This window comes from Gallus gallus, chromosome 9 (assembly GCF_016699485.2).
Source record: "Gallus gallus isolate bGalGal1 chromosome 9, bGalGal1.mat.broiler.GRCg7b, whole genome shotgun sequence".
In the NCBI taxonomy this organism is placed as follows: Eukaryota; Metazoa; Chordata; class Aves; order Galliformes; family Phasianidae; genus Gallus; species Gallus gallus.
The window spans coordinates 1996671-2022269 of NC_052540.1; the positions used below are offsets into that span (position 1 = coordinate 1996671).

Here is a 25599-nt window from a genome sequence, read left to right on the forward strand (position 1 = left end):
AGACTTATGTTTGGTTTTGTTTAAGTTCTATACGAAAACATAACTCCCTGCCCATACTCTGTTTTCTTGTGGTTTAAAGGCCGTATTCCCAAGAGCAGCAGATGAGCACATCCGTGTTTAGGGAGATAAAACAGAGCAGAGGTGCACTGAAGCATAGTCCGTGCAAGTGCTGCATATGCACAAAGACACAGAAACTGCAGCCACCACCAGCTTACCAGTTGTGACCCCCCTCCGTCCCCACCCTCCTATGCTCTTTCAGTTCTTCTCAGCTTGGACAAGTAAAAAAATAAACAGACTATTAATGAGGTTGGAATTGGACTAGGAACAAAGGAGCTGGAAAAACAAAGAGACGTCCTCACAACTTTGATTCTGGAAGTCCTCTACAGGAACCCAAGTTTTCAGCAGGGCTGTACTACAGGGCTGAGTGGGATGTATGCAGCGTAAGCCTGGGACACCAAGAGTGCACTGGGATTCGGTGTCTTGTCTTGGAAACAGGGTCAGAGTGCCTGGAGTGGCGCTGAATCACTTGCTGGAGCACTGTCACAACTGACCTTTGATTTGGATGCCTCTTTTCAGAACTGCTGAGCAGCCTGAGCTCCCACTCGTTTTCCCACTGGAGCACTCAGGAACTGCTCGCAAGTATTTAAAGGCAGGTATTTAAACAGCAAGGCTACTATCCCGAGTGATAAACGATCCGTACCTCTTCTACTCTAAATCAAACTCTGGAAGCCTCTTGGGCCCTATGTAAGGGCTATTAACTTTTATGAAGTCCTCTGGCATCCTCAAATGGAGAGCTCGGGAGAACTGCAAAGCATTCCCTCTTTTCATGATTATATTCAGCTGCAGGGAGAAGGACTCTCCCATGTAATGTAACATATTGACATTTAGACCAAAAATGCCATTGACTGGCATTTAAAAAAATAAGAAGACACTCTCACTTCACACAAGACAGTCTTTTTGTTTGTTTGTTTTTTGTTTTTTTTCCAAATGGCATTTGAGTTGCATCAGCAGATCTTTTCTTTCTCGTTTCTTTGTCACATATAACTTAACTTTCTTGATCGATGCATTACAAAAAGGTCCATTTCAAAGCAAAAGAAATTGTACTCCATTACTGACTGCAGAGGAAGACTGAATGAAAACTGCATTTTCCCCCCTTGTGGATTCGGGAGAACACTACCCATCTTTTCTGTGTAGGAGACATCAGCTCGTATTTCTGAGGACTTACATTCTCAAAGATTTCTACGTGTAAACACACATATTCTGTCTTTTCACTCTTGAAATCTAAGTTATGCAAAAGAAATTTGGACTGCTGTGTTCCAGTTGTACCGAAGACCTCCTCCCTCCCTTTCACCTCCATACTCCAACTGCTCATTTTCTTCCGCTGAAGCGTCGGAGAAGAACAGCCTCGGTATGAACATCCCTCTGGACAAGTCTGTCTTCACACTAGGGGAGAAATCACCACCAAGCACCCTGGCAAGTCCCCCTGCCAGCTTCAGGGCATTCCTGAAGCTGGAATTCCTGAAATGCCCAGAACCCCTTAGAAATAAATTGAAAACAGAGACCGACTCATCTCACAGCCTTATAAAACGCAGCACTGGGCAGTTGGTGATGTCTGCAGGCACTTCAGACCTTCTCCCTGAATTCCTGATGCCACACATACTGGGAGGCTGAAGACTTTTGGTGTTCAAAGAGCGTTTGGATGTTGTGTTGAGGGACATGGTTTAGCGAGAACCATTGGTGAAGGGCGAATGGTTGGACTGGATGATCCTGTGGGTCTTTTCCAACCTTAGTGATTCTATGATTCTATGACTCCCGTGCTTCCCTGGCTCAGGTGAGGTGATGTCCTGGAGAGTGCCAATGCGTTTTGGCTACTGCTGTAAGTTCTTCTGGGAGATGCACTGCTCTTAAGGTTTAATCCTAATTCTGACACAAATATTATTCATATCTAGAGGTAACCCACTCAGACATCATTCGTATGTGAGAAGATGCTCAGCAGCTGTAGTATTTTTGAGGTAGCAAGGAGTCTGTAGTAGTTTTGTTATTGTATTGATACATCAATGTCATAACTACGAAACTTGATTTGGTTTCTCCCTGCCTTCACTCTGTTTTCATATCCTTCCCCATTCTATCTCCTCTTATCTCTACATTACATGCTAAACGCATGCAGCACCACAACATGACTCCATGCCCCACATCCTTGGGAATGAGAAGACTGTAGAAACAAAAGAGCTTTTAGAAAAAGAAGCTCAGCTTCAAAGTTTGCTGTTGTTATCAGCCTCACATCGTTTTTATCACTGCACATCATTTATAGCAACTGACCTGATTAAGCCCAAAAGTGCATCCATGGGGGACAGCTGGCAGCAAATCCTCTAAGACAGAGGTAACTGAAGCTAAAGCTATTGCCCTGTATGCAATTCTCAAGCACTTTTAAAAGGCTCCGGTGCCAGGGCTACTTTACGCCAATGTCAGAGCTGTGCTGGGAGTTATTTACATTCCCAGGTATAGGAGAAAATGAGCCAGCAGATGCTGCCAAGACTCAGAGCTGCATCCATTTGCATCCCCAGCACAGACCTTTCCCCAAAACAGAGAGCCAATGGTCTGATCTCACCCTGCTGACCTTTTTTTCCTGGCCTTGGTTTCTCAGGACAACACCATAGGTGTTGTGAGTTTCTTGAGCACCTGGAAGCTCTGGTGTGTGGGTTAGGAAGTCAGGCCAGCTGCCCTGCTGCATTCTCTCCCCATACAGCAGTGCAGTTACTTGCACTTCAGCTGAAGACTCCAAAGCAGCAATGGAATTTGTATTAAACAACCTAAAATGTGCACTAGTAGGTGCAGCTGTAACAGTTTTCATTAATGAGAAGGATGTGCAGGTATGGAAGATTACACAGAACTACACCTAAAACCCTTACCAAGCCTTGCCTCTAGCTGGAAGCATCCAGTATTTCTATGAAGGAAATGGCACACATTGGTGGCCTCAAAGGCACTCGTCTGAATTTATCCGAGAGAGAAAGTAATTTATCGCAGAAGGGCTTAAATTGAAGGGGACCTTAAAAATCATCCATTTCCAACCCTCTGCCATGGGCAGGATTGCCAACCCCTAAATCAGGCTGCCAGAATCCCATCCAGCCTGGCCCTGCGCATCTCCAGGGATGGGGCACCCACAGCTCCGGGCAGCAGTGCCAGGGCCTGATCCGCTCTGAGTAAAAAATTTACTCCTAACATCTAACCCAAATCTCCCCTCTTTCACTTTAAAGCCATTCCCCTTGTCCTATCACTATCAGACCACGTATTTAATTTAATTTAATGCAGCTCTGTTAAAAATCTCTCTGAACTGCAATGAGCAAGCAACAAACTGAACAGCTCAGTGATTGCTGGCCATTAAAATCATTGCCAGGTTCCTCTGCCAGTATCAGCTGGGAATGAGAAAGCTTCCTTCCCATGCCTGGGGTTCTAGCACCCACACCCTAAGAACGCACATCAGTTACTAAGAACTAGGATGTTGGATGCAGACAAGAGAGAACATTCACGGGCTGTGTGAACGCACCTCCAAAATCCCTGGTGCAAAAAGGGTTTAAACCAAGGACAGGAAAATACAAACAGAACTACAACAGCTGGCTCAGGGAACCTCCTTTGCTTCTCTCTGCACGCAGCAGTGCAAATGCCATCAGCACTCCTGTGCTGCACAGCACCTCGCTTGGACACGTTCTGAAGGCAGCAATAGTCTCTGCTAGCATTCCCACAGAAGTGCCAGCTCAGACGCGGGGCTCTATAAATTTAAGCTGAAACATGAAATGCTGCTAAGAGGGAAATGACAGCCTTTATCAGGTAGAAGCCTAAACACTATTTCCAAAGCCAATAAGAAACTGTTTCTTGCCTTCGGACCTAAGAAGTATTTTAGCGTTGCTCTGCTTCAGTTGTAAGTCTGCAGGGGGGTCAGCTAGCAAACAACTTTAGCATTATTTTTTTTAATTTCTCATGACTCAGAGTCTGCATTTCCCAATGGCATACGCTTTTCCAGCAGGCTTCATTTGGTTTCTCAAGGTCAGTGCAATAGCACTAAAAGCAAGCAAACAAAAAAAGCAGCAGCTCTTACCTGTGGCAGAGTGAAGACTCTCCAAGCTCCAATACCTGGACAGGACACCTCTCATCCCACCACCACCGCACACCACCCCACTGCTGTCCGAATCCGAACCTGGAGAGAGCCCAGAGCTTCCACTGCTGCTGCAGTTTTCCCCACTGTGTGCCCCGCTGGACTCACTGGGGCACTGCTGGGTCCTCATGCAGGCAGGTAGGAGGGAGAGCCAGGGGCTCTGCCGTGCTGGGAGGAAACGGGCTGAGCGCTCTGTAGCTGCTGGCAGGGCAGTGGTACCTGGTAGCGCTGTCTGAGGACTGAGCTGGATTCCTATCCTCCTCTCCGCTCCTCTCGATGCATCCTGACATCATAGGGGTCCACTAAGGAGGCTCCGGCTGTGGCAGCTCAGCTGCTCTCAGCTGCAGCTTCCAGCAGATGATTTTTATTAAAGCCGATTTCGAGACACGAAAAAAGGCGAGGTGGGACAGAAATCTTTGCTCTTAATTTAGCAGAATTGTCAGATTAAAAATAAATTAAGTGGGAATAGTAGAATTTCATGCATTTTAAGAAAAGCCCGAGTGAGAGAGACCTTGTGTTGTCTGCTTCCCCTGAGAACTCAGAGAGGACTTAACATACAAACTAATCATGTTTAGAGCTGGCTGTGGCTGCTGCTGCTATTAAAAAACTATTTTTATAAGTCCTCAGAAAAAGAATTAAAAAATGAAATCAAAGCCGGAAAAACACAGATTGAGATCTGGGGAGGCTGCAGCTGCGAGCTTTGAACGATTCGATACCCACTCCTGAACTGTAGCCTTGGGATGGGCTCTGCTTCAGTGCCCGACCTTGTTCAGAGCTCAGCCTCAAGTACGGAGCAGCCAGTGATGCTGTTTCAGTTCAAAGGTCTGCTGTCCCCGTTAGCGAGCACGTGATGCAGCATGTCCCTATAAGATGAAGCCTGGGAGAATACAGAGGGACCTGTCCTGTGCCTGTGGTAGGTAATTCTGTCTGAAGTGAAGAAAGCTCCATCCTCATGTGGCCATCACAGCCTGCTCCAACAAAGACCCCCATCAATCTGCGCGATAGCAGGGAGCACTTCGGGTCATTACGTTTCTTATCAAATACTTAATGAAAGAAACGCCCTTTGCTCGCCATCACTGAGAGCATCCAAACACACTGAGGCCACTTCTGAGTCCCTAACATTCTAGCTGTTCCTTACAAGAAGCACGTCTGCAGTAATAGGAAAAAAGTATAACATCTCTCCAGTAGGCTGTTAACAAAAAATTCCTCCAATGGTCTTCTGAATGTACCTGCTTGGACCAAAATACCTTCCCCTAAGGACTCCCAGTACAGAAAAGGAAATGTGCTGTCCCGTGCCTGCAGTAGAACCACACCTCGCTACTGATCTGATCCTTTCAGGTCCTCATAGAACAGTCTGCACTGACGTACACACTGAGAAAAACACTGCTTGACCATAAGAGCAGGGGGGAGGTAAGCTAAAACCACAGAGCTGAACGCAGCTGTCTGCTGGACTTGGAGCACAGTGCATCAAGAAGGGGAACGGACGGGACAGCTCTTGAAGGCAAGAGAGGCAATAAGAGGCTACAGTTCAGCCCCAGCTGCACTTCTGGCTCCTTCAAATCCGTGCTTGGTACACGTAAAGGAAGAAAACTCAAAGTACCTTTATCAGTTTGTGACTGCGGTACAGAACCAGGCAGTACTCGGAGGCCCCGCAGCTCCACACTCGCCCAGCAGATCTCTGCCCCCAGCCTGCTCAGGACACTCCATCTGTTCTTCCGCTACCCCTCCCACGCTCTGGCCTAAATGCTCCTGGCAAATACCAGAAGATATTTATTCAGTGGCAGCGTGCTGTAATCCTAGCCGAAGGTGCTGCTGCAGCACGCACACCGTGTGTGAGCACTGGGAAGGCGTGCTGTAGTGCAAAGGGAAGCCAGGGAAAATACTTCAAAGCCAGACTTTGGAATTCAGTGGAAACCGTGGTCTTAGAGTTTAAAATCTGCTGTCACAGAGGTGTTCCACCTTCACGTAGACCTCATGGCTTATTTTTTCTCAGTGCACATTGATGTTCTGTGACATTTGATAGAGATGAGAGGTACTGTTGAGTTGCCAAAGCAGCAGCTGTCTCCAGTTACAGCTTAGGGCTGGCACCGTGCAACACCAAGCTAGGGGAGCCAGCCCCAGCCCTGGGCAGCTGAGATGGGATACCTGCTGGATGCTTCAGTCTCTGGTGGATTCTGCTGCAGTTTCCATACCTTTGAACAGCAAAGTCACTCAGGGTTTGCTAGGATCTTCTTTTCTACTCTTAACCCCCACAGAAAGTTTTTATGGACATACTGAGTGTTTTACTTCAATAGCTGACGTGCACAATCCCACCCAACCAGCTACGACAAACGCTCGGGAACTCAGCCATGGCTTGGCCCAGCTTTTAATGCTGGATGGAAATCTGAGCAAACACATGCTGTCAGAGACCGCACAGAGCTGGGATTAAACAAGGTCTGATATCCCTGCTGTGACTCACAGGTAGAGTGAAAAATAAAATAGGTACTGAGACTACCTCTTAGCCACTTAAATTCAATGGTATTTCCATGGGTTAATCAGAATGGAATTGACATTTCTTGCTCTAGCTTCAGTGATGCACTACTGAGGATTTGCACATCGCTTTTTTCTGTGTCCCTTCAAGAACTAAACTGACGAGAATGGGAATAAATAGCTCTGCTATTCTGCTGAACTACAGGACTGCTAAATATTTATAGGACATAACAAAGTCTTGTTACTAAAGCTAATATTTTCCCACTTGAATGGATTCTCCAGTGGCTGTCAAACATCTTCACATTAACTGCTGCCAAGTGTGAGCTTAACAGCCCATCTATAGCTGGGAAAATAAGATGAAAGTTGGCCACATGATGTTGAGTAAACAAACAGTCTCTGCTTCTGATAAAAACTTTCCATTATACCAACGAGAACAGAAGATAACTCAGAATTATTGAGTGGTCACTGTTTTCCATTTTCTCCACTAAAGACTCAGATGTTGAGAATTTGGCTTGCTTACTCTCATTGCTCATGCAAGGCTTCCGAGCCCCCCCACTACGTTCACCATCAGTACAGATCAGTCAGAACGACCTCATGCGTTTTTGGCCGGTATAACCAACATCAGCACAGCCATTGATACCAGGGCATCTCTTGTAGACAGCACAGCACGAAAGTTAAAGATCTGTGGTTATTTAAGTCTGACAAGACATGGGTAAAATTGCTGGGAAGACCCAGCCTGCATCTAAATGATTATTTTAGATAATATTGGTTTAGGTTCTGGCTTAGCGTAGCGATTTGAGACAAACCAGATCTTGCAACACACTCGTTATGAGCTTCTCTCTGTATGGGGAGATGGCAGACCTCGAAAGTTTAAGATCATACGTATGACCCTGCCTAAAAATTCCACAGATTCTCTGCAAAACAGCATGGGTGAAACATCTGTGAGAAGATAACGAAGTCCGGTAAGAAACCAGAAAATTCTCTAGCTATAAAGTACAGGGAGCAGTGAGAGAATGGACTTCTAGGAAACGCACATCCAACTCTCAGACAATCGCCCACGTCTGTCATTGGATCACCCTGTGTCTGTCTCCTGCTGGTGGGTCCCTGTGGAGAAGTTCAGAAACCTCTCTGCTGTGAGGTTAAAACCTGTGGGCTGGAAGCTTCCAACCTCTGAACTGCCCATCTCTTAACCAGGGCCCAGGCTCAGCTACATCCTCACAGATGCATCCAACGTCCATCAAACTGTTTCCCAGCAATGCAACCCAACTGTAGGCAGTATCTTCAGTTGCAAATAAGAAGGTACTGGGCTCAGCAGAGAGATGGGGAATGCAAATGAACAGGTATCATGCTCAGCAGAGAGACGTGGAAGAAAAGCATACATAAAAGAGCCAGAAGAAAATGCTGGTCCATTGCTTTAAAACCCAAAGCCTTGTTATCATTACTCTTTTCTGTAAGTTTTGGGCCCCCTCTGCCCAAGGTTTTAGAAGCTGCCCAGAAGCAAGAAAAGCATTCCTGTATCTACTCTGGGAAGTGGTTTGTGTCCCAATATTTCACCACAGCTCAGCTTATTCAAACAGTGTGGTAAACCAGGCAATAAAGGACAGATATCTACCACAAGGTGCAAACTGAAGACACGGGTATAACAATACAACTACGGGGTTTGAAAGACTTGATATTCATCAGTAGTGCCTGCTGAAGCATATGATAAAGCCAAGGAGGTCCTTCCAAGTTATTTAAACATTCCTGACTGAGCACAGTCAACTTTTTTGCTAACCGTGGGGTGAGGGGGTGCTAACCTCCACACTTCTCTAGAGGAGTATCCAGACTCAGTCATCTTCACTGAGTAGAGATTAGCACCACCTCAGCTGCTCTTTATTTCACAGATGTTAGAGCCATCTACTGGCTTGTTAAAGTTTTCTCAAATGGCTGCTCTGGACAGAAGAGGTGACAGAAGGCAGAATGCAAAACCTGATCAGAGCTCCACAGTATGGCTGAATCCAAGTCTCGGAATATGATTAAGTTTGAGTTTGTCTCATTTGTCCCAGTTTGACATATAGGCAGAGAGAACAATGTCTCAGTGCTCTAATGCCAGGGTCATAGGAAGCTAGTAAGCACAACAGATATAATATCAAAAATCAAGCCCTTCTCCCAGCAGTCATGATACATCCCAGTTGGGAATGGGTGGCCTGGTCTAAAACAGGTGAGTTTGTACCCAGCTGTGCTCTTGTCCTCAGGTAAATAGGCAAATGCATGACAAGGTACATAGCTGTGCATGCTACCTTTCTGGCTGGGATCTTGTCAACCATCATTTATACCTGAACAAACAAGGACTCCATACCCTCTACCCAATAGCCACTGCAGCATTCCCTTAAAAAGCTCACTAAGTGAATAAGCAAATCTGGGTAAAGAGAATTTTGCTCATATTTTCAACATGGAATTATATAGAACAGCTTTATACTTCATAGCACTTTCATATCCAGTGTCTTTTATGGTTAAAGAGCATGCTGGGATCATCAGTGCAAGTAGTTGCAACTTCAGAGTTAAGAACCTTAAAATTAGATTAAATGGACTAGGTTAATCATTTCATTTTACCTTTGTTTGACACTATTTACAAGCTTATGAAAAGCAACGTGTGTCACAACAAAGCTGTGCAAGAATCACGTACAGCATACGGCTGCCTCAAGGACATCCCCAGTCCTAAAACTGATGCAACAACTCAGACAGTCCAGCAGCTTGTAGTTTTCTTCCTGGCTAAATCTTGCCACAGAGAGGACATCTGCACACACGTATCAACCCCAAAATGCTTCACATGAAACCCTCTCGCAGCAGCTAATAGAGACAGCTATGGTAGGAGCATTACACCACTTCCAGCTGTTCACCAGTATTCTACCTCACAAAAATGTTCTACCTCACAAAAATGTTTTTAGAGGTCAAAAAAAAAAAAAAAAAAAAAAAGGTTCTGCTGCTGTATTTCATTTGTTTTGGTGCATTTATTCCAGTTATTGAGGTCACAATGTGAAACTTGCTTGTACTTACCTCGAGAATACTGTGTGAATTGTAGGTGATTCAGATTTCGTGTGTCATTTCTAGATGGCATATAAACAACTAGAAGACTACCAATGGATCTATCTACATTTGCATTTCCCCTTCTTCCTCCTCATATATGTATGAATTTGGGTGCCTCAGCTTTAGTTCCCAACTGGGACCTGAGGGAGTTATTAAATTTCTATCAGCTGTGACTCACAATTTACTTCTATGGCAGTGGCACTTAGGGATTCTAGCTAAAGTCAGAGATGCATTGACATCTTGACAGTGGCAGATTTCCACCTGGGATTTCCAAGAGCTGAAGCTGAATTCAGCCAGGGAGCTGGTCCTAAGTGTTGGGCAAGGCCAGATGCATGTGACAGCAAATGATCAAAGCCCTCAGTGCTGAGAGAGCAGAGACTGGGCTGCTGACACCACAGTAACGAGCAGTCTATTTACTTATTTCCAGGTGGAACTTTGTGATTCTGTGCACAAGTCTTGCAAAACACTGGAAAGCAAAATAGTTTGGCTAGACAGAATATTCTGTCCGTTCAGTTCTGATGTAATTAGCACAGAGTTACGGTCCCTTAATTTAAGTCTAGTAGTGTTTAATCAGTGGTACAAAGAGACTTTCTGAGGCAGAAATGGCAGGTTGGCATCCAACTGCACCTGGCTTCTCCTGCCCAGGTTCCTACCTACCAAACAACTCTTCTGCAACGTTTCTCTTATCCCACCACAAAGTTCTGTGACAAAGATCTCTGCAGCGTTTGGGTCAGCACTGCCAGATGGAGAATTTAAAAACCTAGCAAAAATGCATCTTACTGTTTAACAATCTGTCACTTACATTTTAATACTTTAAAAACTGTCTGTGACTGAAAAAGAAGCAGGCAGCAAATCTCACATACAGTTCTTATGAAAATACAGCATGCTTGTTAAGATGATTTGTTTAAAGTACAGGAAATTCTACCTCTTGAGACTCGTTCAGTTACTTTAGTGCCTAATTAGCAACTTGAGAAGAACCTCACCATACCTACCGTAAGCACTCTCCAGCAAATATACAGCAGGGAGTCTGTAGAAACCTGATTCAAGAGAGTGATATAGATGACATCATCCCAGGTAAGATGGAGTTCTCAGAGACAACAGAAGCGTTTCTGCATCAAGCACGCTATCATTGCCATTAGTGACCTTTACTATACAGCCAACCATTGCCTTTAAGCAGACTTCTACTCAGACACGGATGGAATATTCAGCAAGAATAAGTCAGAGCATTTATCATTCAGTTACCATACTCACTACACCAGAGTTTAATCCTCTAGCAATTCACACTGAAGTAAGACTTGTGTGTACACACCAGGGAAGGTGACGCGCCGTTTCCAGCCCACGCAGTCCAGGCCTGTCGGAGTACTCTGGGAAAATGGATGCAGTTTCAGTGGTAGGATGTCAAGAGCAATGGTAGATGTGATGGATGGACTTCTTCCAGCCTTCAACAAGAGAGGGAAAACAAAACCAATATATGTTACACGTATAGACCTTGCTGAACAAAACACAGCATTGGTCACAGAGCACCTCTTTTCCCCTCTCATGCCTGGCTGTGTAAGTAGTCCGTTAGTAGACAGATGGGTTGCTAGAGAAGACAGCAAACAGTGAGAAGGCAAAGAAAGCTGCAAGGTAATAACAGAAGAGGATAACAGGTACTGGATTTACAGTCGGCATAGTACTGTGCATACCTGTTCTCACAGAAAGTTACACTCTTTCCTCTGAAGTATACCTTGTGGGAGGAGGAAGCATACCACAAGAAGTCATCCTCTCACCTACAGAACTAATTAAGTCTTGTTTCCTATAACTTTATGTGGCATAACTTCTGTTCTGGCATTTAAAGAGTATATAAAGCTTTTCCCTTCGAGGATCTCTTAGTAACAGTACCTAGCCGTACAGGACACATCTAACACTACATCCTTCCTTTCAGTTGTAAATAGGATCCCCTCTGCCTGGCTGGTTAGTTTTTATAAAACTTTGAGAACTTTATGACACACTGAAAACTCCAAACCATTGACATATCTCACTGAATTGATAACTTCATAACTGCTGCTGCTTTTAGAGGGAAATGACATGGGTAGACAGCATACAGACAGACAGCTCAGTATACCTACTGCTTAAGTAGGTCAGGCTCAATATAAACAAAGATGAGATGGTTATTCTTTGTATGTTTATTTTAAAGAAATCATACAAACCACTGCCACTGAGCCACCCAGACTAACCTACTTTCTCATCAGATATCCAAAAATGAGCAAGACCCTACAACATCACAGAACACCTGACAATCCTAAACCCATAGAACTGCTTGAGATGGAAGGGACCTTTAAAGGCCATCTAATCCAACCCCCCTGCAATGGACAGGGACACCGGCAGGTAGATCAGGGTGCTCAGAGCCCGGTCATGATGAGTGATGCAGACTGTAATGAAAGTCACTGAAACCTACAGTCCTTAATGCATGATACAGATCTACTTGTATGAATATATTCTCTCCTCTGTTATCTCCCCATGCCCACAACTGCTGGCACACACACAGAATATCAGTGATCACAGTGGGTGAGTGGGAGACCACCTGGAAGGCAGCAGGTCAGTAATCACTGTCCCCATGGGCATAGCCATCTTGCAGCTCTGCATGGCTACAGCCCTTTCCTTCTGCTGCAGTGACCCCCCTGCTCTCTGCTCAGTTTGTTTTAGTCCTCCTGGAGTTACTGTACTGAAACAAATAGGATACCATCAGAGGGGAAGCAAGAACCCTGCTCAAATTAACCTCAACAGTACCTGTTTGTCTAGAAAAGCACACCAGAGCTCCTGTGGGAACACCTGCCATTCCAGGGACAACAACATCAAGAAAAACAGACAACATATATGTGTGTGTATATATATATATGTATATATCCTGCCTCCTAGTCTTAAGCAGAACAATGTTTTCTATCACATATACACTATATATATAGTGTATATATATATAGTGTGTAGATAAATACATATATATGGTATATCGAGGCCTAGATTATTTATGTTAAATGCGATAGAAAGCATTACTGCACTACATCAGGACTACTGCAGCAACAAAGGCAGGGTTTATTCTTACTGCCCCCCAGGACATCAGAGCAGGTCTCAGGTACAGGCAGCATTTCATTTGTGCAGCAGAGGAGACAGGTTTGTACAACCCAAAGCCAGGAGGGGAAGTACTTGCAGGGATGTTAGTAAAAGCAGGCAGGGTTTTCCCCACCCTGCAGGGGAGGGGAAAGGAGGGACAAACACTGAGTAAAGACCCTCTCTTCTACATTCTCTGCTTTGGGTTAAGACTGTGCTCTTTTGCACAGTCTGGGTGAGGACTTTACCTCTGATGTGTGCCTGTACCTTGTCAATGGGGAGACATATCTCATTCATGAGTCCCCTCTCCAGAAGGAGATTAATTACCCACTTGAAGTGCATCTGAGGTGCCCACAGTGCTCACAGTCATGGAAGTGCATGGCAAAACTTTGTTTCCTCATTTCAGATGGGGTAGCAAATTAGGTTTCCAAAGCCCTCTTCAGGGCAATAAGCTAAAGATCTCTTTTTCACTGCTTCTCATTTGTCTTTTGAAATAAAAGATAGGGCTTCTGCTGCACAATACCGCAATGGCTTCAATCCCCAATGCGCCTTTTAGGAATCTCTCTAATTTGGCAGTGCAGAAATTGTGCTTTAACAAATGCACATAGCAACCACATCTCTGCTTGTATTGCTGTGTGCTAGAGAAGCATCAGGCTTAAACAATCAGGTCCCACCATTTTATTATGACAGGAAGGAAAAGGATGGGAGCAGACAGGCAGGCAGCTGGAAGATACCACTAAGGCAATCCTTGCAAAAATTAAGCTCAAAACAGAGTCTGTTGCCATTACACACATCAGTGTTTTGGGGCACTGCCTGTGTTCCAGCCAGAGAATTTATACTGCGTTAAAAAAAAGTTTCTCTTATTCCACCTTGGAGAACACTACCTTCAAAGGTTTGCCACAACCAGCTAAATGTTCACATCCCGAGGTAAAAGATCAGAAGCCGCTCAGCTTGTTAGTGGTAGTATTTTGTTCTAAGGGACAGCTGGGTCAAGCTTTGAGTTTGGCTCTAGGGATTTCCACAGGCTTTTCCCACCTGAGGCAGATCAGCAACCTCCTGGGCCCCAGCAGAACAAAGCCCAGCATACAGAATTGTTTCCAACTGGCAATTCATATCTAAAAGCTACTCTCTTGTTCCCCTCCCTCTGAATCCCAATCACCAGCCTTCAGAATAGCTTTGTATAGCCACTGTACTCATTTGTCTGTACTGATCAGAATAGCTTTGTACAGCCACTGTACTCGTTTGTCTGTACTGATCTCAATGATATACTATCAGAAATCACCATTCAGGTTAAGAATTCGCCTTTTGTTCCTCCCCGGCCTGCTCTGTTCTGTTGTTTCCTCAATATTGCAGCATTACATCACCTTGTACGCTGACCTGAGCTTGACTTGACACAGTATGACTTATCATAGCTGAAGCCACGCATCCCCAGGCAGCCATGTGGCAGGACACATCAGAGTTGCATTTTCAGATCTCCAAAGCTCCTTGTGTTTGCCTTATTTCAATTGCAAAAGCACAGCAGACAATGAAAAACCTTATAAAGCTGCTTTTGTGGTAGTTTATTTCATTCTCCTTATTAGGAGGATTTTTGGCATCCTTCTAAAGCTGCACCCAAACACTGCGGCTTGTGACAGCACTCCCACTACATCTGAGGGCATGAATAAGCCGGCACTATCACATGAATAGAGCACTGCACAAAGCAGAACACAACAGGAAGAATAAACTACACGAGGACTATTGTGAATAAAAAGTACAGACCGAGGAATGCATTCATATGGGCAGACTGGAAAGAGCCCTCGAATCTCTGCACTTGTTTTGATGAAATTTGGCCCGCTCACAAAGACAAAAAGGATCAATAGCTCTCAAATCAACAGAAAGAGTGAAAACCAAAACCAAGCCCATCTAACTATGTACTGATAGGCATCTTCTCCTCTGAAGCTTGCTCTGGTTTTACTCACCTCTGCTACCCAAAGAAGAATAAACCAGAAAAGCCACTCAGCCCCCCGGGCATGTGTTGTTAAGTGAGGGGAGCTCAATGGGAGCAGGGCAGCGCTGCCCATTACACAGCTCATCACCACTGAGAGCTAAGCTTGCACCAGGAAAGAAGGGTGGAAATGCTTAAGGAAGAGGCTGTTTTCTGGCAGTATCAAAACGTGTGGTCGATCAGCAAAGCAGTCAGCTTGCAAGCTGCGTAATCTGATGGCTCCAGGGATGCTATTGAGGTAACTGCTTGCTTCTCTCAGAGGCTCTAATGGTCTCCGTGCTGGTGAGCATACCCTGCAGCATGGGCTGTATTTCCATCACTATCCATGCCTGTCAAGCAATTGTAAGGAATATTTTTAGCTTATTTTACTGGCTCCTGTTCACTAGTGAGCCTAACTAACCCAGCAATGCATTTTCCCGTCAGCGCAGAGCAATCCCTTGGAACTCTGAGCAAGGCAGGGAAATAACCAAATTTCTATTTTTAAGAAATCATAATACACGCTTTTGCCTCAGGAGCATTATTCTTTATCTTCAACACAGAGGCAGGAAGGCATCCTCACTGAGCAGAGCAGACAACACATTCCAGAACGTACCCAGCACCCACCCAACCCTCAACTGACATTTGCCTTGAAGAACCCTATAAGCACAGAATAGCACAGATTCAGCCCCTTGTCTTGAGGAGAAGACTACTAGCCAATGTTTGGCATTCTTAGAAGCTTTCTCAATACCATCAGCAGAAGCTGCATGGGGTGTCCCTATGATCTCATGGTTGGTTTTTTGTTTTTGTTTTTTTTTTTTTTCCCCAGAAATTCTAAATTTGGCTCTTGGGTACAGAATCCTGGCTCTCCCTGAAGGGAACAGACCTTAGCTCTGGATCCAAGAGTAACAGATGTCATCAGCGTGAGTCATAACAGCCACAAAGTTTGTCACGAAGAATCATAATGCTGACCTAGAAGTGTTCCCCAGCGGACAGGAGATTAGCCATTGCTACAACTCCAATGGCAATATTCTCTCAGGTACTTCATAGGGAGAACTTGCCTCAGTAAGGTGCGTGGAGTTGGCTTCCAAGGGAAATCTGATTTAAAGTCTCTTTTTAAAGTTATACAGCAATACCACAGGGCATCAAAAGAGATTTCAAGTTTTCTTCACACTGATTTAAGGCAACTGTGATGCTGTCCCTGCTCTCCCTATCTCGCAGCCCACAGAGCAATCCCGTTGTCCAACAGAGCTCAGAGCAGGAGCTGCTCGCTTGCAGTAACTACAAAACCCACCTCCTCCAGAGTTGGGAGAGTTTAGTGTTTAAATAATCAGTCTCCATCCACAGCTGCCAGACGCAAAGAGAAGCAGCAAGAACTGATACCAGACAAAGCAGAAGGACACGAATGTGATTAACGGTAGAAAACAGCCAGAGCAGAGAGAGGAAGACAGTGCCAGGGGAGGAGGAGGACAGTGTGTGGGTTCTTACTTTTAACTGGTCCTCTGGGAAGTGTTGCAATTGAGTCCCTCTCTCTGGCTGTCTCTCCTTCTCTAGCTTCCTTTTTTGGTTCCTCTGCATCCAAATATCATCGAAGCTGAAGCACTTATAGAGGGATTTAGGTCTCTTCCTCCTCCTCTCCGGAGTCTCCTTGGCTTTTTCATCTGGAGCAAGGAAGGAAAGCCTCCAGGCTTTGTTCTCAAGGGTGGAGAAAGGGCGTGGGGATGTTGGAACCTGGGGGGACCTCCTTTTGCGATGGGGAACCCCTTTCTCATTTGGCCTCTTTTCAGGTGGTGTTGGACATTGCTGTTTAGAGTCCTGTTTTACAAACAGCAGGTGAAAACACACAGTTTGTTCACTGGAAATTCTGTTCGCTTCAAATCAGATTGAACAGAAAATGGCAACACTCAGCTGTGTAGCCCCAGAAGCGTTCAGAGGAAAATGCTTCCCCAAAAGTATGGCTGAAACCACCCTCAGCATCCTCCATAGGCTCAGGGGTACCCACCCTGAAACAGCAGCTCTGCTGCCCTTTGAGACAGCTAATGCACACTCCCTCTGCACAGCACAGTCCTGTTCATCTGTGCTTTTCCCACTTCAGTTATGCAAAGTGAAAATGCCACCTTGATGCCTGCAGGTCTGATATATTAATCCCTGTGCTTTCTGATGGTGCTCTTTTACCACCCGTTACATTTGCTTGATGTTGGCCTGAGATAAAGGAACTGCACTGTTTCACCCTTCACTCCCATTTGCTTTTATAGCGTGCTTGTACAAAACTACAGCTTTTATATTGGAACTGGGGGGAGATAACAGTATTAAGGAATGAATGGAGTCTCCTTTTCTGCCAAGAAAATGTTGTATCCTGACAATATCTCCAGTTTCTCACAGTATATTTGAAGAACCCAAACAATGAGGCTCCTAAACCACTGCAGGCACTTCCCTTTCCAATTAGCCAATAATCCCAGATCAATTTTTCATTGCCACTGGCAAGAGATGCCATAGTCTAGGAAGGCTTCTTATCTACTAGATGCTATGCAGAAATGAAAGCGTATCCTGCTGGTTTTCTGTGCCTAGAAAAGCAAGAAGACCTCGCACAGACTCCAAACATCAAACATAACACAATAGTTTGCTCTTGCCTCCCGGGTAACACAATCTTGTTAAGTGAAATTGTGTTGCAAACATGCAATGAAGACCCTGCCATGTGGGCAAATGGTAATTCCATAGAGTTCTTTTGTCCCAACGTTTTCAGCACAAAATCTTGGTCCTAGTTACAACCTGGAGAATGCTAACAACCATCAGTATGTAATGACAGAGGGGCTGCCCCGTGCTCCACCAGGCTAAGGGTTACTTACTAATGTGGTGGGCCTCAGGAGTGAGCTGAGCCATTGCAGTCTGATACAGTGCTATAACACAGCAAAAGCTTCAAGGAAGTTCACACCCGCTCCTTTGTCTAGCAATAATGCCTTTACTGATGTGGAACAGAAAGGGACTTCTCTAATGCCACCATTAACCATAACTTCATGACTTTTTCACTTATCCACATACATAAGAAAGACCATCAGGATGCAGTTTTACTTCTTTTCACAGTGTCATGAAAAATGGGAACATACAAAAGCCCTATATACTCAAACAGATGAGATGATGTGTCCTGAAAGCTGGGACACTTGCTTTAATTCAAGGCTCCAGCTATAAATGTCCAGTCTGAGATGTCATTGTGCAGCCTCCAGCAGTATCACTAAAATTAAGCTGGTTTTATATGACTCAGGCACCATTTACAGTTTTCGCAGTTTTAATTATTTCATCTAGCAGTCAATTTAACTGATTGTTTATTTGCTCCTAATGGTTGCATCTGAGAATCATAGAACGGTTTGGGTTGGAAGGGACCTTTAAGATCACACAGTTGGGCTTGCCTTTGGAAATCTTAATACATGCCTCATCTCTCTACTCTTTTCTAGATGTTCTTTTTGGTTATGACTTACAGGTCAATTACTTATTCATCTTCTGACAGGCCTCATCTGTTTGAAATGCTTTAAGAGTACTTTCCATAGGGCAAGTACCTTGCATTTTCCTAGGCTGCTGTAACACTGCAGTTGTCTTGTTCAGAAGGTGGTATTAAGTTTGTAAGTTAAGTTGATGCCCATGAAAACAAAAGATTTTCAAGCAAATTCTCTTCCCCTTCTGCCCACAGCAATTCCAGAACTACAGCCCTCTCTGCCCTTACTGCTACCCACATGCTTCTTTGGATTCCAGACAGCATTAGCCAAAAAAACAAAACAAAGAGAGAAACAAATAAACAAAAACAAACACCACAAAGAATCAAAAACTTTTCGCTGGAAATACATGAGGAGAAATTGAGGGAACTGGGTTTATTCAAGGTGAAAAAATGGCACTAAGGGCAATATAAGATCAGTCTAAAAGAAATTTGTAGTTACATGGATGATGGATCTGAACTCTGATGCCAGACAGCGTAGCCATAAGTAACCAGGAATGGTAGTTTGGAAAGTCCTGGCTGGGCATTTCTTCAGGAGCACGTTTCCCATAGAGATGGAGAAATCTCAAGCATGAGAGGTTCTCAAGACTTGGTTGAACAAGTCACAGCTTTGTCTGCCCTGTGTTACTATTAGTCCTATCAGAAGAAGGACATGGAGTTAGATGACCTCCCATTCCCATGGTCTGTTCCAATCAATCAGTTCTCTTTGTTCTTCTTTTTTTTTTTAAGGCAACATACCAAACAGGAGTAAGCATAGGCCACCATCATTTTGAAAGGTATCTTAAACTTCTAATACAACCTGGGATGTGACAAACAAAAGGCAGCATCAACTGCAAACGCTGTGCAAGGGCACACGTGAGCTGAGCACAACCAGCCCTCAGCTGCAGAATTGATTGAGCAGGTCCAGGTTCATGAAAAAGTATCTGGCTGGGGAGTGGCAGCAGACAGAAAATCTCTAATGGCATTTTTGAAAATCTGCTCAACAAAATACTGCTGCCAACCTCAGAGTGTCAAAACTCATCAGCAGCAATACTAGAAAAGCCAGGTCCTGGGATCTCACCTCAAGCTCAGTCACTCTGGTGGTTTGTGTTTCCTGAAGGTACTTAAGGATAGTTATGGTGACTTCAGAGGACTGGTGATACTTTGAAAAACAGCTGCTCACCGTCTAAAGAAATGAAGGTTTTTCTTCTTAAGAAGTAACTGCAAGGATTGATTTCTATACTGTTTTTCACTTTGAGAAACTTATTTAGTACATACCAGTTACAAGGCTTGATTCCTCCTTTCCTTTCCACTAGTAGGCTGGGGTCACAGGCTGGCTTCTATGTAGCCTGTCTGAGGTGTACTTTGCATTAGCAGCATTGTGATGAATCTATTCATTTAGATTTCTGTGGTAAGTCCTCCCTTAAATAAAACATCAGTCCCTATAGTCTTGTACAGACTAAGTAGGGCCACCGATCTTAGACAAAGAGGAATATTTATGCACCAATCTAACCAATGTGTTCACTTAGCCATTAAAGAGTTTCACTGGAATTCACAAATCACATTGAAACAAAAGACTGCAAAGCAAAGCACCACCTTATCATTCCCAGACAACTCACCTCATCTCTGAGCACGTCACTAATGGAAGAAGCTGTGTTTAAGCTGATCTGGGATTGACTGCTTATCCCGCTGTCATCCCTCTGGTATTCGTTGTCCAACGAGTGTATAGAAAGCAAGAGACTACCTCTGGGTTTCAGTGTCTTTGGTCTCTCAGGAGCCTCCAAACTGCAGTCAACTGCAGAGCTGTTCCCAAGAGAGATCATTGACGTGGCACATATTCTTCCAGGATAACGGAAGCTCTTGCGTTGGGAAGTAGATCTTGGACTCTGTGGTTTGGGACTCATGGGCCTGCAAGGCATATCTTTACCTTCAGAATTTGAGAGCTGGGGACACGATGGACTTGACTGATTAAACAGCAACTGCACATCAGAGGGGCTAAATGGAGATTTCATCCAGCATTCCTCTAGAGAAGCATTAAAACTGTTGCCCAGAGCTTCTTGCATTTCATCACAGTCTGAACTCTGTGAGTATCTGATGCCCAAGTCATGGGACTGTATTCGTTTTCTGCACATACCTGCAGGTGAAGAGACATCAACAAGCTCCACAGAGGCGTCAAAATAGTTGGTGTCTAATGAGGAACCGTTCACTGTTTCTGCTTTCAAAAATGCATGTCCATCAGAACCATCCTGTTGCTCTACGGATGCTGCTCTCATCACATGGCCTCTAGTTGTGTTGATGCTCTCCTGTGTTGGTGACAAGTTTGCCAACATAGGTCTTTTTAGTCCATCCGTCTCCTTGCTCTTTAGAAAAGCTTTCCAGGTGCTCTGGCGAAGTTTGGCTTTCTCCTTTTCATTTTTCAGTGATGTTTTTGAGCTTTGCTCAGTGTTTTCCTTCTCTGGAGATCTGGATTCAAATAAACTTGATAGGGATTTGTGTGCCAAGGCCAACCTTGTTCTGAACTTCTTGCCCTCAGGGTTTTTGTTTCTTTTGTAATCATTTTCAGGAAAGGATTTTCTAATCCCAGTGTATTCCACAGATTCACTGTCATTGCTTTCAGATGAACCTGCAATGAGTCCGTCTGCATATTTGACAGCGGGGAGTATGGGAGAAGTTGAATTTGTGTCAGTATCTTCCATCAGTATTCGGCCAGAGCCAGAAGCCTTCCTCAGGCTCATTCTACTGAATAATCCTGCAGGCCTCTCATAGAATAAATCATCATCGTCTGAGTACTCAGAGGCATAGCTTTCCTTCCTGTGGAAAGCAGAACCAGACGAACAACTCTTGAAAGACTGTAAACTTTCAGTGTCTTCATCTTCTTTCCCACCATCCAATTCTTCTGTCTTAGCCCTGCTGCCAAAGAAGCTGCTGTTTCCCTGACTTTCAGCTGCGACAGGCTTAGTTTTCCTGAAAGATGTTATTTTCGAGAAAACAAAAAACCTGGAAGCTTTCCCACTGTTCCCATTCCTTGTTGGCTTTTGCACAGCTTTATAGAGGCTGCTGTTACTTCCCAGCACGTGGAATGAATTCTCATCCATTTCCTCACTGTTAGCGCTGCAGGTGCTTACATTATCCAGGCCCATACAACAAGCACTGTGGGCCTCCCTTTTCACAGAATAGTTGAAGACATCACACACGTCTAGATTCCACGCACTGTCTTTTCTAGAGCTAGCTGTGTTTCCTGCAGGAGAGGCCTCCATTCCTTCCGTAGGAGGAGGTTCTTCACAAATACCTCTTGGTTCATTTGAACCACTGCAGCCTTCATCTCCTACCACTTGTTCCGAGGTGCTGCTGGGCCCCTGAAGGTCCTCATAAGCACCATCTCCCTCACTCAGATTGCTTACACTGCATGTTTCCAGCACTACTGCTCTGGTTACACATCCATCTTCCTCTCTGCCTTGATGTGCTTGGAATTCCTCCTCCTTAGTCACCTGGTCATCCTTTGTTTCAGCCCACGGCTTTCTGAACTGTTCTGTCTCTAATTCCAAATCAGCCTTTGCTCTGTGTGGCTCTGTCTCAAAGATCGTAACACCACTTCTGCTGTCAGATTTTAGCAGCACTTCCTCACATTTATCCGCGGGATTTTCTGCAATAAGCATGTCATTGCTCAATGGAGCAGTAACACTGCTGAATTCCACCTTTCCACTCATTACTGCGGAATTACTAGAGGTGAGTGCAAAGGAGGAGACTGCTTTCTCACTCTGCTCTTGTGAAATTTCTTTTTTTAATTCAGCTATATCCCCATCATGGAGTGGCTCTGCATTACCAGTAGAGGTGGCCAAAACCAATTCCTCACAGCTGCAGTGCTCACTCAGAGCTCTCTCTGGCTCAAGATGAGCTTTGCTGACAATATGAGGATCCACCAAATCCTTTCTCACTACGTTTCTCAATGTTCCAGTTACCGTTTCAGTACAAGGGTCATCATTCAGTGCCTTGGACTGTAATCCTTTCTGTTCTACAGATATTATAATCAGGGCAGGCTTTAACTCTGACAGATTCATTAAGTGCCTTCCCTGGCTCATGCTATCTAATTTGGGAGTCATTTCCACAGCAAAGACACTGTCTCCATCTTTTCCTGGATGAGTAGAATATTCGTTTGCTACTGGTTCAGAGGGACTCCTTAAGGCATCACTCTGGCAACTTGTGTCTTGCTGTGTTATTATATCTGTGTGCTCTATCTCAGTGTTACTGACACCTGGTTGCAATGTGGTTTCGAGGACTCCCCAACCAAAGTCAAGGTTAGAAGGATCATCTGCCTTTCTTTCCCCTATCATGACCTCTGTATGCGACAGTTCTGATTCCAGAACATTTTCCTTTGAACATTTCTGCTGTGTTCTACCATTGCCAACACAGTTTACAGCCCAATTACAATCTCCATTTTCCACAACAGCAGGAAAACCTACATGACAAGTTGCTATGTTCTCAGTGTCATCAGTGCCAAATTCAACATTAATTTCACAAGGGAATCTGTCTGCTTCCAGATCTCTTTCAGCTTTGCACTGATTATTTTTTGTAAGTTCTTGAGCATTTATAATCACTGGTTCACAGCCCAGGGTAGATGAATTCTCCTTTTGTTTCCAACTACATTCACACTCATCTGTCTGGGTGGATGAGGATCTACCAGCACACGTATCTGCTTCTTCTGGACTCAGGCCACTACTCTCTTGTTCAGAGTGCAAATAAAGATGAGGGCACTGGAAGGTGCCTGATTGTTGAGAAAGCTGGTCCTCATTTGAGTCTACATTGGTTTCAAGAAGGAATCTTTCAATGCCAAATTTGCCCTCTACTCTGATTTCCTTTTCAGAGCTAACAGGTACCCTTTCTAAGCTTTTCCAAGTGTATTCAAAATCAAGTCCTTGGAGATGTACTCTGGAACAAGACCATCTAAATTTGTCTTTTGGATGAATATAGTTCACCAAATATTCTGCCTTGCTTTGAGTACTGATATTTTCAGGTACGCTGTGCCATGTTTTACTTCCTATAATCTCTGAACTTGTATCCTCACAAGTTGAGGGTTTTGATTTGAAGTGGTGCTGGTAAAAAAATGAATGTGATGACAACATGGCCTCTGTACTGCCATGTCTTATCCTTTCACTTGTAGTTTCCTCATTGTCAGCTGATCTCCTCCTGTTGCAATTTACACTAGACATGGACTCTAGTTCACACTTATTGTTGGATGTCTCAGTGGAACTTTTATGGTAAGGTCCATTTGTTTCAAAATGGAGATTAGGCAAACTACAGCTTGATGCTACATCAGATCGGAAGGAAAGTTGCTGTACCTCAGGTAAAATCAAACAACTTTCTGAGTTAGTTCTGAAAAAAGCAATGCTTAATACTGCAGGACAATCCCTCTGTCTTCTAACAGCATCTTTGGTAGATACTGAATTGGTATAGGACTGCGTTTTACTAATGTCAAACTCTGTTTTATTTTGAAACCCTACTAGGAGCTTTCTATCTGTCTGTGATATAATGCTCTCTTCACTCACTTGGTCCTCTGTGTTGGAAGGACTGCTAGTTAACGCTAGATCTTCAACACTCGCTTCACATTCTGACTTTGTAGTGCGTATGCAAGAGTCATTCTTGCTTGGTGCTACTTTTGTTTTGGAAGACACATCTAACTGCACCTGCTGGCTGAATTCTGCTTGCCTCGAGCACTTAAGTTCACGGAGGGCTGTAGGAACACTACAGGACAGACTCGTTTTTTCTATAAAAAGGCAGTTTGAATCCAAGCAAGTTTCTCCTGTTACATCACTGGCAACAGATTCTGTCTCTGATGCACTCTCATAAAGCTCAGCTTTTACATCTGACAAAGATCCACTCTGATGTGACAGGGTCTCAAAATAGTCTTCATCGGTGTCTTGGCTGGATCCACGTATCTCCAGTTCTGTTGTGCTTGGAGTAGAAGAACTCAGATCATCTTCAAACTCTCCTTCACTGACATAGTTGTCAGCTGGCTCTGGGCTCTATGAATAAACAGCAAAGAATTATCAATAATTTACACAGAGGAGACTCAGAAAAAGAAACAATAAATAAAAAGACTTCAGGACCATCAATAAGCAAAACGTCAAGTATAACTTCCAAAAGTATTAGCATGTATTAAATCCACTGTGTTCTTTTCTTAACATTTCTTAATTCAAAAATGTCAAATGGAAACCATCCCTTGCAAGTAGATCTAAAAATCCATCTTCAAATCTGAGAAGGCAGTTTCTGCCATAAGCCAGAGCAGTTGTTACTGTCCAAATTATACAAATGTACACACAGACACATCCAGGCGCAAAGCTGTTCTATCTGATACCACCCATTCCAAAGACTGAACCAAAGGTGAAAGAAGTCTTTGATTTCATTTAGGAGAAGGCTTAAGCATTACGTGCCTGAGTTATCAGTGCACATCCAAATCATTTACTGAGAGCAAAAAGATGAAAACGACACTGTCAGTATTAGGAAATGTCTTTGTCCCACCCTGACAGAGTGTTGACCTTCTGTTCTTTAAGCATCAGAAAGAAGCCTGCATATTGCTTAAGTTTAAAGTAGACAATGAAATCACATTTCCTCAGGTAAAAATAGTATTTGCTGTCTGTCAGCTTTAGGAAAAGCTCTTGTGGAAGTTCAACAGATGGACCACAATAAGATATTTAATTGACTTCTGCGCCACAGTCCATTAATACACAGAATGAGAAGTTATATTATCAGCAGCCTTTGATCCCTAATGCTAGAGGTCTCTTTCACCAGTTTGGGATTACAGTCATCATTAGAACGGTCAGCACATTTCAAAATCCAAAAATACATGAAATAATGAGCAGCGAAAGATATTTCCAATAAAAAAGGATAACAACAACAACAAAAAAAAACCAACAAAAACCAAACACAAATAAACACCAGGCATAATTAGATCACAAGGTCCCTCGGCCTCGGTTGCACGTCACCTCCATCAGGATGCTTCATCCCAGAGAACTGAGTCCTCACATTTACAGGAAGTCAAATTACAAATCATATCAGAGGATGTATCACAGAGTTCACGATTTTAGACTACAAAATGGAGAGGGTAAATTGGAAAAGGGAAAGCACAAGGAAAATAGGGTTACCTCCAAAGGGAGTTGTGATAAGCTGAAGAAACAGAATAGATTTGAAACAGATAAAAAGCTGGAGAGAGAAGGGAGGTCTCTGACAGCACTGAGAGCCTTTCATGAGAGTGCTTTTACCCTTTTTCTCTCATGCAGTTTTGAATGCTCAAGGCATCTCTGTCAAGACACAATGAAAAGACTGGTATTTTCTCTTGACAAACGAAGAAAAATATAAACTAAACGGAGGAGGGAAGGAAGGATTCGGTGCTTCACAGACCACACGGAT

General features: G+C 44.1%; 1 protein-coding gene across 2 annotated transcripts in view; it reads right to left on the reverse strand.

Annotated features, from left to right (window-relative positions):
• ARHGEF4 (Rho guanine nucleotide exchange factor 4) overlaps positions 1 to 25599 on the reverse strand; it is a 202418-nt gene that overhangs the window by 86816 nt on the left and 90003 nt on the right. Inside the window, exons 5-7 of one of the 2 annotated variants that reach the window (XM_040706022.2) lie at positions 19815 to 24215; positions 16221 to 16547; positions 10995 to 11124 (exon numbers count right to left, since the gene is read on the reverse strand). In XM_040706022.2, the coding sequence (XP_040561956.1) occupies positions 10995 to 11124; positions 16221 to 16547; positions 19815 to 24215 (4858 nt within the window). Of the gene's footprint in view, positions 1 to 4093; positions 4392 to 10994; positions 11125 to 16220; positions 16548 to 19814; positions 24216 to 25599 lie in introns of those variants that run through there. The other variant, XM_040706023.2, reaches the window with a different exon arrangement.